This window comes from Scyliorhinus torazame, chromosome 8, assembly GCF_047496885.1.
Source record: "Scyliorhinus torazame isolate Kashiwa2021f chromosome 8, sScyTor2.1, whole genome shotgun sequence".
In the NCBI taxonomy this organism is placed as follows: Eukaryota; Metazoa; Chordata; class Chondrichthyes; order Carcharhiniformes; family Scyliorhinidae; genus Scyliorhinus; species Scyliorhinus torazame.
Genome location: NC_092714.1, coordinates 281,547,240 through 281,560,827, shown reverse-complemented (window position 1 = coordinate 281,560,827; position 13,588 = coordinate 281,547,240). Strand labels below are relative to the sequence as shown.

The 13,588-nt window shown below is 49.0% G+C and overlaps 1 protein-coding gene across 1 annotated transcript in view; it reads right to left on the bottom strand.

The window, feature by feature from the left end:
- fer1l4 (fer-1 like family member 4) overlaps window positions 1–13,588 on the bottom strand; it is a 527,478-nt gene that overhangs the window by 287,717 nt on the left and 226,173 nt on the right. Inside the window, exons 20-22 of the mRNA XM_072515422.1 lie at window positions 13,228–13,315; window positions 9,332–9,448; window positions 2,137–2,289 (exon numbers count right to left, since the gene is read on the bottom strand). Coding sequence (XP_072371523.1) covers window positions 2,137–2,289; window positions 9,332–9,448; window positions 13,228–13,315 — 358 coding nt within the window. The remainder of the gene's footprint in view (window positions 1–2,136; window positions 2,290–9,331; window positions 9,449–13,227; window positions 13,316–13,588) is intronic.

Here is a 13,588-nt window from a genome sequence, read left to right as displayed (position 1 = left end):
CCGAGTGGGTGCGCGCGGAAGAGGCCTCCTGCATGGGGACCTCCCTCCGGGCCCTCGCCACGGTGGCGCTCCCATCCCCACCCAAAAAACACTCCAGCAGCCCGGTGGTGATAGACACCCTCCAGTCCTGGAACCAATTACGGCAACAATTTGTCCTGACCAGAATGTCAAGTAAAGCTCCCATCTGCAACAACCATAGGTTCACGCCAGCGCTGACTGCGCCACCTTCAAAAGGTGGGGACAGGACGGAGGGACACTGACAGTCAGAGACCTATACACGGACGGCAGGATCGCAACACTGGGCGAACTGACGGAGAAATTCCAGCTAGCCAGGGGGAACAAGCTAAGGTACCTGCAACTAAAAAACTTCCTACGAAAGGAGACAGGGACATACCCACAACCACCATGACAGATACTACTGGAAGATTTACTGTACGCAAGCTAACTAGATAAAGGAAACTGTAGTGACATGTATGACCGACTGGTAGAAGGGACCGACACCGTATTGGACGCAACAAGAATGAAGTGGGAGGAGGACCTGGGGATTGAAATAGGGTGGGGACTCAAGAGCGAAACACTGCAGAGGGTCGACTCCACCTCCACGTGCACAAGGCTCAGCCTGACACAACTAAAAGTGGTACATGGAGCCCACTGACCAGAACCCGTATGAGTAGGTTCTTCCCGGAGGTGGACGACAGATGTGAGCGGTGCCAAGGAGGCCCAGCCAACCACGCCCACATGTTCTGGTCTTGCCCCAGACTTGTGGAGTACTGGACAGCCTTCTTCGAGGCAATGTCCAAGGTGGTGGGGGTGACGGTGGAGCCGTGCCCGAAAGTGGCGGTCTTCGGGGTTTCAGACCAGCCAGATCTATTCCTGGGGAGGAGGGCGGACGCCCTTGCCTTTGCCTCCCTGATCGCCCGCCGTGGAATCCTGTTCAGCTGGCGGTCAGCAGCACCGCCCAAAGCTGCAGACTGGCTGGCGGTCAGCAGCACCACCCAAAGCTGCAGACTGGCTGGCGGTCAGCAGCACCACCCAAAGCTGCAGACTGGCTGTCCGACCTCTCGGAATCTCTCCAAATGGAGAAAATCAAATTCGCCATCCGAGGGTCAGACGACGGCTTCCACAGAACGTGGGAGCCATTCACCCAATTGTTCCAGGACCTGTTTGTGGCCAACAAACAAGCAGAAGAATCGCCAGGTAGCCAAGAAACAGGGGAGAGTAGCCAAAGCGTGAGAGGGAGAGATAGACCGGGGGGGGGGGGGCAGCTAAATCTAAGAGGAAGGAAAGGCGAACCACAGGGGGGGAAGGAGCGGGGAGAGGGGGGATAGAGGGAAGAGACGGAACAATAGAGGAGAGCCAGGGAGGGGGAGGAGGGGAGGCAGGGAAACGTTAACAAACTTAACGTCCACAGAAACAGAGAAAACGGGGAAGACGGGAGGGCCGCAGAAGCGGAAGTGCGCAGGAGCGGAATGAGACGACAACGGCAGCGAACTCCGTCTGGGAGAAGCAAGGGATGACAACACCACAAACAGATACCTACTTATGTGTGTAAATAATTTTGCCAAGTGTACAGAGCTGCTGTTGAGTGGGGGCATAATACCGTCCGATGGCTTCTCAGGGAAAATTAAAACGTCAGCAGCAGCAACGACCCGTAGGGGAGTGGGGGTGAGTGCTCCGTTGGGAGGGTGTGGGAAGACTGAGGCGCGTGGGGTCACGTCTAGTCAATTGCTATTGTATATTCTCTTTTTGCACTATGTTAATGTTCACTCTATTTTTCTGTGTTAGGATTATTACTATTTATTATGAAAAACTTTGCAAAACTTTAATTTAAAAAAATGTTTTTTAAAAACTCTACCTGATCACATTATAAACTCCTTAATGAAATTAAATGAAATGAAAATCGCTTATTGTCACAAGTAGGCTTCAAATGAAGCTACTGTGAAAAGCCCCTAGTCGCCACATTCCGGCGCCTGTTCGGGGAGGCTGGTACGGGAATTGAACCGTATGGAAAGTAAAAGTTAGAAAATTAGTCAATGTGTTGGAATGCAAAACACTTGCCACATTTCCTGGGTTTAAAGCACACTGCCACATGGCAGAATGAGGAGGTGATGATGAATAAAGTTGTCCATCGCTCACCTTCATGATGATGGATTGAATTTTCCCACAGTCTCTTCCCTTCTCTTCCTCCGCCACTGAGTAAAGAATATTTCGCGAAGGTATTCGGGCAAATGCCGCTCGCTTCCCATTGCTCAGCATCCAGATAAAGACATCCGGGAGCGGCGTTTGTGGCTGGAGAAAAACAACAGCAATAAATCTATCATATTCCAGAGGGTTATGGCTACTGGAGAATAATCTCCGTAACTGGTGATTCAGGAAACCCAGTCTCTCTGACACAAACTCTCTGGCATTAGGAATGTTCTAGGTTACACACAATCAGGATTATAACACTGCCAAGAATATTCCACACCACACATTATGAGAAATGTTCTAGACTATAAATTCTCAGTGATGTTAAAGCCATAGGCTGTCGGGAAATTTCCAGACTTGGTGCCACCAGGAATGTTCTAGAACACGCACAATCATATGCAACCATTAAAAAGTTCTAGATTACATACTGTCAGGAATGTTCGAGATCGCAAACTGTCAGAAAAGGGGTGAAAGATATTCGTAGGAGTGGTATACAGACCACCAAACTTCAGTAGTAATGTTGGGAATAGCATTAGACAGGAAATCAGAGATGCATATGATAAATAAACACCTGAGATTATGGGTTACTTGAATCTCCATATAGATTGGGTGAGTCAAATTAGTCGCTGTGCAATAGAGGAGGAATTTCTGGAGTGTGTACAGGATGGTTTTCTGGACCAATATGTCAAGGGACCAACAAGGGAATAGGCCATCTTGGACTAGGTGTTGTGCAATTAGAAAGGATTAGTTGGCAATCTAGTTGTGAGAGAACTCTTGGGGATGAGTGATCATAAAATGATAGAATTCTTTATCAAGGTGAATAGTGAGGTAGTTGATTCTGAAACCAAGGTCCTGAATATCATTACAGGTATGATTAAAGGAACCTCATTGAAATTATGATGGTATGAGGCATGACCTGGCTATGACAAACTGGGAATCATTACTGAAAGGAAGGACAGTGGACAGGCAATGGCAGCATTGAAGGAATGAATAGGGAAACTCCAAAAGTTGTTTATTCCTATTTGGTGCAAGAGCAGAAAGGGAACTGTAACCCTAACCATGGCTACAAGGGAAATTAGAGATAGTATTAGATTCAAAGAAGAGGCATACAAATTATCAAGAAAAATTAATAGATTTGAGGATGGGGAACAGTTTAAAATTTGGTAAAGGCAGACTAAAGGATTGATTAAGAAGGGGAAAATACAATTTGAAAGTAAGCTAACAGGGAACATAAAAACTGACTGTAAAAATTTCGATAGCTATGTAAATAGAAAAAGATTGATAAAAACTAATGTAGGCCCCTTACAGTCAGAAATGGGGGAACTCATAACAGGGAACAAAGAAATGGCTGGGGAACTAAATTTGTACTTTGCTTCTGTCTTCACAAAGGAAGACATGAATAATGTATCGGAAGTTCTGAGAAACACAATTCTAGTGAGGAGCTGAAGGAAATTAATAGAGAAATGGTTTTAGGGAAATTAATGGGATTGTAGGTGGATAAATCTCCAGAGCCTGATCATCTTCATCCCAGAGTACTTAAGATAGCGGCCCTCGCGAAAATGTAGATCATTCTTTGGAAAGGATATGGGGGAAAGCGGGATTAGGCTATTGAGCTGGATGATCAGCCATGATCATAATGAATGGTGGAGCAGGCTTGAAGGGCCGAATGGCTCCTCCTATTTTTTATGTTTCTGTTACCACAGTGCTAGATGGAATAGATTCAGAACATATCTAGCAACTCTAGACTGGGCATCCCAGGAGGCATTGTGGGTCATTAGCAGCAGCAGAAAAAGTGCACCTGTGACTGGTGGCAGGTAGAAAATACAGTTGAGAACCACGAGGAATACAGAAGAATCAAAGTGGAGGTGAGAAAGCTCATTCTAGGTCTGTGCTCAGGGGGTTTGTTGGTTATATTGCTGTGTTTTTGTTCTTGTTGAAACTTGATGTTTAAAATTGTTAAAATTATAAATGCCTCAATAAAATATTTTCTAAAAAAAAAGAAAAAGCTCATTCTAGAAGCAAAGAGGGATTATGAGAATAGACTCATCATAAAAGGGAAACCCAAAGTCTTCTATAGGCGCATAAATAGCAAAAGGAGTAGATGATTTACATGTGGAGGTAGGAGGCATAGCTGAGGTATTAAATGAATACTCCGTCTTTACCAAGGAGATAGGTGTTACATAGGACATGGATATAAAATTAGCTGAGTAATAGAGAGTAATGGTAAATGGATATTTTTTTGGGCTGGAGGAAGGTTTGTGGTGTTGTTCACCAGGGGTCAGTATTGGGACTCTTGCTTCCCCCTACCCCCCCCCGCCATTGCCCTTGAAAAGGTGGTGCTGAGCTGTGACATTGAACCGCTGCAGTCCATGTGGTGTACAAACACCAAAATTGCTGTTAGGACCCAGCGGCAGTCAACGAACAGTGATATAGTTACAAGTTGGGATGGTGTGAGGCTTGGAGGGGAATGTACAGCGGGTATTGTTCCCATGTGTTGCTAGCCCTTGTCCTTATAGATAATGTCAGGCCTCTCAATCCAGCCCTTGAAGCGTCTCTATCCAGCCTGCAGACCAGTGTTCAAAATGTCAGTGCGTAAATGGGAGGATGAGCGATAGGGGAGACGACGGGGAGAGGCCTATTTGAGGTGTGGGGAGGCCCTGTGATTCGTGATTGAGTCACCCGCTCAAGATGGTGGCCTGGTAGTGGGATTCCTTTGGGAATTACTCGTACTCCACGCCATGCATAAAATTGCATGGCAAGGAATATGGAATTGCTTATCGGTTTACGCTCCCAGAGGCATCATAGACCACCTACAATTCATCTGCAATGGGAGAAGATTGTCTCCCAAATGGAGAATTCCAATAAATGTTTATCAATAGGACTTCACATTCATATCTTCACTAACTTTATCCACTTAATATTATTGCAAATATCACATCCATATTCCACTCACTGCCAACTATTCAATCATAACAAGTCATCAAACACAATGATCCAGTCCACCAGCTTCTGGCAAGGCCAGAATTTGTTACCCATCCCTGATTGCCCTTGAGGGGGCAGTTAAGAATCAGCCACATTGCTGTGGGTCTGGAGTCTTATGTAGGCCAGACTAGGTAAGGACAGCAGATTCCCTTCGCTAAAATACATTAATCAACCAGATGTTTATTTGCAAATATGGCAATCATTAGACAATTGATTCAAGATCAAAATCCATCATCTGCTATGGTGGGATTCAAACCCAGAGCTTTATCCTGGGTCTCTGGATTCCTAGCCCAGTGACAATACCACTGTGGTCTGGATTTACCTGCCTCCACTAGGTGTGTCTTTGACGGGGACACATAAAATAGGGCAGGTGCCAGCCCACCATCGTCCCACCCAGCCCCGAGCTCACCGCAGGGTAACAGGGTAAATGGACAAGGACAGCACGGTAGCATTGTGGATAGCACAATTGCTTCACAGCTCCAGGGTCCCAGGTTCGATTCCGGCTTGGGTCACTGTCTGTGCAGAGTCTGCACATCCTCCCCGTGTGTGCGTGGGTTTCCTCCGGGTGCTCCGGTTTCCTCCCACAGTCCAAAGATGTGCAGGTTAGGTGGATTGGCCATGATAAATTGCCCTTAGTGTCCAAAATTGCCCTTAGTGTTGGGTGAGGTTACTGGGTTATGGGGGTGTTGACCTTGGGTAGGGTGCTCTTTCCAAGAGCTGGTGCAGAGTCGATGGGCCGAATGGCCTCCTTCTGCACTGTAAATTCTATGATCTATAACAGAAATCAACAGCCCACACACCATATGCCAATAAATAATTATGGGTTAATGAAGCTTGTTAATAAGCAAATTGAGCCCAACAATAGACTGTTCGTAACAAGGTTGGTGTGGACAGGCAGGTGGGAGTGGGCAGTCTGCTCAAAGAATAAGAAGGAAGAGTGGGGGTGTATAATCTTCAGGGGCACACCCTTTGCATGTCAGGGGCAGCCCCCCAAGATAGTACACCCCGGCCTGCCTTCCTACCTGCCTGCTCTCGAAATCTAACCTCGTCCCCCTCCCCAAACTGGCCAAACCTTCCCCAGCCAGTACCTCCCTCCACAATCCATTGGGCCTACTTCTTGGGACTGGTTGGAGATCTGGCATCACCCACTACTGACTCCAGGACTGCCGGAGCTGCCAGTCAATCCTATTGGCCAGCAGCTCCCAAAGGAGGAGGTCCCGCCCTCTACATTGTGACCACAAGGTGGGATTGTACAAAGCCAGTCAGGGTGGGCTGGGGTGAGCTTTCCTCTGTCCCTGTAAAATGCAGCCCTGTGTATTAGGCATCGGCATGAGGAGACATTTGGCCCTAGTGGACTGGGCAGAAAGACTAAAAGGTAGGACAGTTGATGAACAATGGCGGATATTCAAGTCCTCCCAACTAAAATATATTCCAGAGAGGAAGTGAGATTGTAGGAGGGGGAAAAATGGCTAAACAAGGGAAATAAAGATAATATAAAGACAAAAACTAAGGCCCCAAATTGCAAAGGCCAGTGGCCGGCTGGAGGATTGGGAAACTTTTAAATATCAACAGAGGGTTACTAAAGAAAGTAATAAAAAGAGGCAAAGGTAAATTATGAGATAAATCTAGTTCAAAATATAAAAATGGATAGCAAAAATGTTTATAAATATCTAAAAAGGAAGAGAGTAGTTAAAGTCAACATTGGTCCCTTAGAGTACGGAACTGGGAGTTAATAATGGGGAACACAGAAATGGCAAAGGCACTAAATCACTATTTTGCCTCGGTTTTCATGGTGGAGGACACTTAGAACCATCCCAATATTAACAGGTAATGCGGAGGTTGTTGAAAAGGAGGAACTTCAAACAATCACCATCAGAAGGGAAAAGGTATTGAGCAAACCATTGGGATTAAAGGCAGTCATGTCACTAGGGCCTGATAACCTACATCCTATGGTCTTAAAGAAAGTGGAACAGAGATAGTAGATCCATTGGTTACATGAATCCAAAAATCACTAGATTCAGCGGACTGGAAAAATGTTAATGTAACACCCTTATTCAAAAAGGGAGGGAGGCAGAAAGTAGGAAACTATAGGTCAGCTGGCTTAACATCGGTTGTTGAGAAATTGTTAGAATCCATTATTAAGGAAGTAGTAACGGGACATTTGGATGGTCAAATCACAATCCATCAGTCAGCACGGTTTTACGAAAGGTAAATCATGTTTGACTAATTTGCTAGAGTTCTTCGAAGATGTAACAAGACAAGTAGATAATGGGAATCCTGTAGATGCAGTATATCTGGACTTCCGGAAGGCATTTGATAAGGCCATATAAAAGGTTAATACATAAGGTAAGATTCCACGGGGTTGGGGGTAATTTATTATCTTGGATCGAAGACTGGCTGACGGACAGGAGATAGAGAGTCGGGATAAATGGGTCTTTTTCTGGATGACAAGCTGTAACTGGTGGGGGGCCACAGGGTTCGGTCCTTAGGCCCCAGCTATTTACAATCTATATTAACAACTTGGATACAGGGATAGAAGGTGCTATAGCCAATTTGCAAATTACGCTAAAATAGGTGGGAAAGAAAGTTGCAATGAGGAAATAAGAACCTTACAAATGGGTTTTAATAGTTTAGGTGAGTGGACCAAAATTTGGCAGATAGAATTTAATGTGGATAAGTGTGAGGTTATCCATTTGGGTCGGAGGAATAATACAGCAACTTATTATCTCAATGGAGAGAAACCTCAAAATGCTTCAGTGCAGAGGGATCTGGGTATCTTCATGCATGAATGGCAAAAAAGTTAGTATCCAGGTGCAGGTAATAAGGAAGGCAAGTGGAATTTTGGCATTTATTGCTAATGGAATAGAGGCTAAAAGTAGAGAAGTGTTGCTGAAACAGTATAGGCCATTGGTGAAACGGTATTGGGCAGTGGTGGAGCACTGCATACAGTTTTGGTCCCCTTACTTGAGGAAGCATATAAATGCATTAGAGGCGGCTCAGAGGAGAGTCTCTAGATTGATTCCAGAGTGAAGGACTTATCTTATGAAGAGTGATTGAGCAGTTTAGACCTATACTCGCTGGAGTTTAGAAGAATGAGGGGAGATCAAATTGAGGGAAATAAGGTGCTAAAGGGGATTGACAGGATAGATGTATAGCAAATGTTTCCCCTTGTTGGACATTCTAGAATGAGGCCATAACTTTCGGCTAAGGAATGGCAGATTTAAAACAGAGATGAGGAGGAATTAACTTCACTCAAAGGGTCGTGAATCGGTGGAATTCACGAGCCCAGAGTGCAGTGGACGGCAAAACAAATTTAAGGGTACGAGCGATATGTTTTTTAATTAGTTGCGGGATGAAGGGTTATCAGGAATGGGCAGGCAGGTGGAGATGAGGCCGAGAAAGATCAGCTATGATTATATTGAATGGCGGAGCAGGCTCGAGAGGCTGAATTGCCGACTCATAGATTATCATCGAATTTACAGTGCAGAAGGAGGCCATTCGACCCATCGAGTCTGCACCGGCTCTTGGAAAGAGCACCCTACCCAAGGTCAACACCTCCACCCTATCCCCATAACCCAGTAACCCCACCCAACACTAAGGGAAATTTTGGACACTAAGGGCAATTTAGCATGGCCAATCCACCTAACCTGCACATCTTTGGACTGGGGGAGGAAACCGGAGCACCCGGAGGAAACCCACGCACACATGGGGAGGATGTGCAGACTCCGCAGAGACAGTGACCCAAGCCGGAATCGAACCTGGGACCCTGGAGCTGTGAAGCAAATGTGCTAACCACTATGCTACCGTGCTGCCCAGCTCCTGCTCCTGCTACCAGACTCCTGCTCCTTATTCTTATGTTCTTATGGTTATATGATTATATGCACATGGTGAGATGCTGGGGATGAATACCTGCAGCCAGGTAAGGCGGCACAAATGGCAGCTCTCCAGGGAGTGAGGTCACACACGGGTTCGGCTGCTGCAGGTGACTCAGGTGAGCACCTTGTACAGGGAGGTCTCCAGGGAGACCCTCTGCTTCCGCTCAGTCACACTACCAGAGAGAACTCAAACACTTATAGATTTCCAGTTTATAGATTTCTGGACAATTCTCAGTTATAAACCAAAACAGCTCCTATTGCTCCCCCGGAGGTGGGAATGAGCTCACCTCCTGCACTCGGGTTTTGATTTTCTGCAGCAGTTTTTGTGCGTCATCAAGTTTCTCTTTTACATTTTTCTTGTTCAACCTTTTCATCATTCTTAGCGCCTGCTTTGCATAAACAATCTGGAAAAAATATATATATATTTGTTGTATTAAAACTAGAATAACTTCAGTATAATAAACATACAGGTTGGTTAAAGGATTCAATTGAACCTCTAACTGGTACATAATGTAATCCAAAACTGCAATTGGCCAAGCACTGAATACCAGGCCCGAGCAAAATCCACAGAGTGGCAATGGCCCACTGGGGAATCCCCACGCCGATACTGGCTCACTGGGGAATCCCCACGCCGACACTGGCCCAGTGGGGAATCCCCACGCCGACACTGGCCTAATAGGATTCCCCATGCCGACACTGGCCCAGTGGGGATTCCCCATGCCAACACTGGCTCAGTGGGGAATCCCCACGCTGACACTGGCCCAGTGCAGATTCCCAACACCGACACTTGTCCAGTGGAGAATCCCCAAGCTGACACTGGTCCAGTGCGGATTCCCCACGCCGACACTGGCCCAGTGGGGCATCCCCACACTGACAGGGGCCCAGCGGGGAATCCCCGTGCTGACACTGGCCCACTGGGGAATCCCCACTGGGGAATCCCCACACCGACACTGGCCCACTGGCAAATCCCCGCACCGACACTCGCCCAGTGGTGAATCCCCATGCTGACAGGGGCCCAGTGGGGAATCCCCGTGCTGACACTGGCCCACTGGGGAATCCCCACTGGGGAATCTCCACACCGACACTGGTCCACTGGGGAATCCCCACGCTGACACTGGCCCACTAGGAAATCCCCATGCCGACACTGGCCCACTAGGGAGTCCCCATGCTGACACTGGCCCACTGGTAATCCCTACGCTGACACTGGCCCACTGGGAAATCCTGATGCTGACACTGGCCCACTGGGGAATCCCCACGCCAACACTGGCCCAGTGGGGAATCCCCACGCCGACACTGGCCCAGTGGGGAACCCCCACGCCGACACTGACCCAGTGGGGATTCCCCATGCCGACACTGGCCCAGTGGGGAGTTCCCATGCTGACACTGGCCCAGTGGGGAGTCCCCACACTGACACTGGCCCAGTGGGGAGTCCCCACACTGACACTGGTCCAGTGGGGAATCCCCATGCCGACACTGGCCCACTGGAGAATTCCCATGTCGACATTGGCCCACTGGGGAATTGCCACACCGACACTGGACCAGTGGGGAATCCCCACACCAACACTGGCCCAGTGGGGAATCCCCATGCCGACACTGGCCCAGTGGGGAAACCCCACACCGACACTGGCCCAGTGGGGAATCCCCATGCCGACACTGGCCCACTGGGGAATCCCCACGCCGACACTGGCCCACTGGGGAATGGCCACGCCGACACTGGCCCAGTGGGGAATCCCCACACCGACACTGGCCCAGTGGGGAATCCCCATGCCGACACTGGCCCAGTGGGGAATCCCCACACCGACACTGGCCAAGTGGGGAGTCTCCACGCCGACACTGGCCCAGTGGGGAATCCCCACACTGACTCTCGCCCAGTGGGGAATCCCCACACCGACACTGGCCCAGTGGGGAATCCCCATGCCGACACTGGCCAAGTGGGGAATCCCCACGCCGACACTGGCCAAGTGGGGAATCCCCACGCCGACACTGGCCCAGTGGGGAATCCCCACACCGACACTGGCCCAGTGGGGAATCCCCATGCCGACACTGGCCCAGTGGGGAATCCCCACACCGACACTGGCCAAGTGGGGAGTCCCCACGCCGACACTGGCCCAGTGGGGAATCCCCACACTGACTCTCGCCCAGTGGGGAATCCCCACACCGACACTGGCCCAGTGGGGAATCCCCATGCCGACACTGGCCAAGTGGGGAATCCCCATGCCGACACTGGCCAAGTGGGGAATCCCCACGCCGACACTGGCCCAGTGGGGAATCCCCACACTGACACTGGCCCAATGAGGAATTCCTGCCATGGGTCAAGTGGCCCGAAACAGAATCTCTGGTCCCAACACCAAAACTGTCTGAATGGAGAGTCCAAATTACCTTTCGAGCCTGCGCTGCAATTCATTATGATCATGGCCAATCATCCAACTCAGTAAGTTGTTCGCGTTTTCCCCCCATTTCCTTTGATCCCTTCATTTCAAGTGGAACAACTAACTCTCTCTTGGAAACACACAGGGCTGGATTCCCTGCCACTGGGATTCTCCATTGCGCCGGCAGTGCACATTGAACATACAGTGCAGAAGGAGGCCATTCGGCCCATCGGGTCTGCACCGACCCACTTCCACCATATCCCCGTAACCCAATAACCCCTCCTAACCTTTTTTTAGGGGGGACACGAAGGGCAATTTATCATGGCCAATCCACCTAACCTGCACGTCTTTGGACTGTGGGAGGAAACTGGAGCACCCGGAGGAAACCCACGCACACACGGGGAGAACGTGCAGACTCCGCATAGACAGTGACCCAGCGGGGAATCGAACCCGGGACCCCGGCGCTGTAAAGCCACAGTGCTATCCACTTGTGCTACCGTGCCGCCCATGGGTATCCCGGCGACATGGGGTGGCCACAATAGGAAATCCCATTGACTGGTTACAGGATCGGAGAATCCCGCTGCCGGAGACGGCGTGCCGTCCAGGAAAAAGCAGCTGAAGAATTAGAGAATCCCGCCCACAATATTTTTGCCTCAACTACTTCCTGTGGTAACGAATTCCACAGGCCGACCCCTCTCTGGGTGAAGTAATTTCTCCTCATCTCTGTCCTAAATGGTCTCCCCTGTATCCTCAGACTGTGCCCCCTGGTTCTGGACACTCCCACCATCAGGAACATCATTCCTGCATCTACCCTGTCCTGTTCGAATTTTATAGGTTTCTAGGAGATCCCCCCTTATTCTTCTTAACTCCAGTGAATAAATCCTAACCAAATCAATCTCCAGTCCAGTTTGTACTGGTCCCACCTCCCCCAGAACTGGTCACAATATCCCAAGAATCGCAAACCATCCCGCTCACACCATCTCTTCTGCCACATATTCGTCCGCTACATCCTGCTATTTCTACTCTGACTATTACATGGCACTGGTAGTAATCCTGAGATTATAAGAACTGTAGCCGAGGCCAGGCCAACGCAAAACTCCTTAAATAGAAAGAAGCCACAGTTATGGTGTACAATGCTCGGGACCCAGCCCGGACCATCACAAACACCAGTCCAGGTCTGGGTCGCACATTTTAAAGTCCCGCCAGTGATTCCCTATTGGGTGAGCCTCCTCTTGCTCAATGCAGGAACTCATACTCCACAAACCCTGTGGGGAGATCAATCGACAATCCCCTGTGGTCTTCCTGGGCGTCATAACAACTGCCTTGGAGGTTTGACATCTCAACTTTGTTCCTAACTCCCTGTATTCTGTTTTTAGGACCTCATTCCTTTTTTTTTTTACCTATGTTGTTGGTACTGATGTGATCATGGCCACTGGCTGTTCACCTTCCCCTCCAGAGTGTCCTGTAGCCGCTCAGGAACATCCTTGACCCTAGCACCAGGAAGGCAACATACCATCCTGGACTCTTTACCCTGTGTTGGAATCCCTTGGTACTGAGATCCATGATAGAAAGCTCACGGGCTCACGGGAGAAAAATTGCTCGCAGCTGAGCGAACCAGTCGGTAATAGGCTTTGACAAAGAGTCACCCAGATTCGAAACGTTAGCTCCCTCTCTCTCTGTCAGACCTGCTGTGATTGCCCAGTATTTTCTGTTTTTGTTTCAGATTCCAGCATTCGCGGTAATTTGCTTTTATCAGTCAGTAATAAGCAAAAGCTTTGAGACCTTCTAGAAATAGTTAGTATTTATTCACTTACAATATTATGCTTTAAGGATTTAATTCGACATCTATCCAAATTGTTGGGCCTACTTGTGGTTTTCTTCTCAGCATAGATGTGATATTGCCTAGGACCAAGAAAACAACAGTTTAACCATCATTTAATGACCAATACAAGGGGAGGGATTCTCCGACCCCCTGCCGGGTCGGAGAATCACCGGGGGCTGGCGTGAATCCCGCCCCCGCCGGTTGCCGAATTCTCCGGCACCGGATATTCGGCAGGGGTGGGAATCGCGCCACGCCGCGCCGGTTGGCGGGCCCCCCCCGGCGATTCTCCGGCCCGCGATGGGCCGAAGTCCCGCTGCTGAAATGCCTGTCTCGCCGGCGAGAATCAAACCACC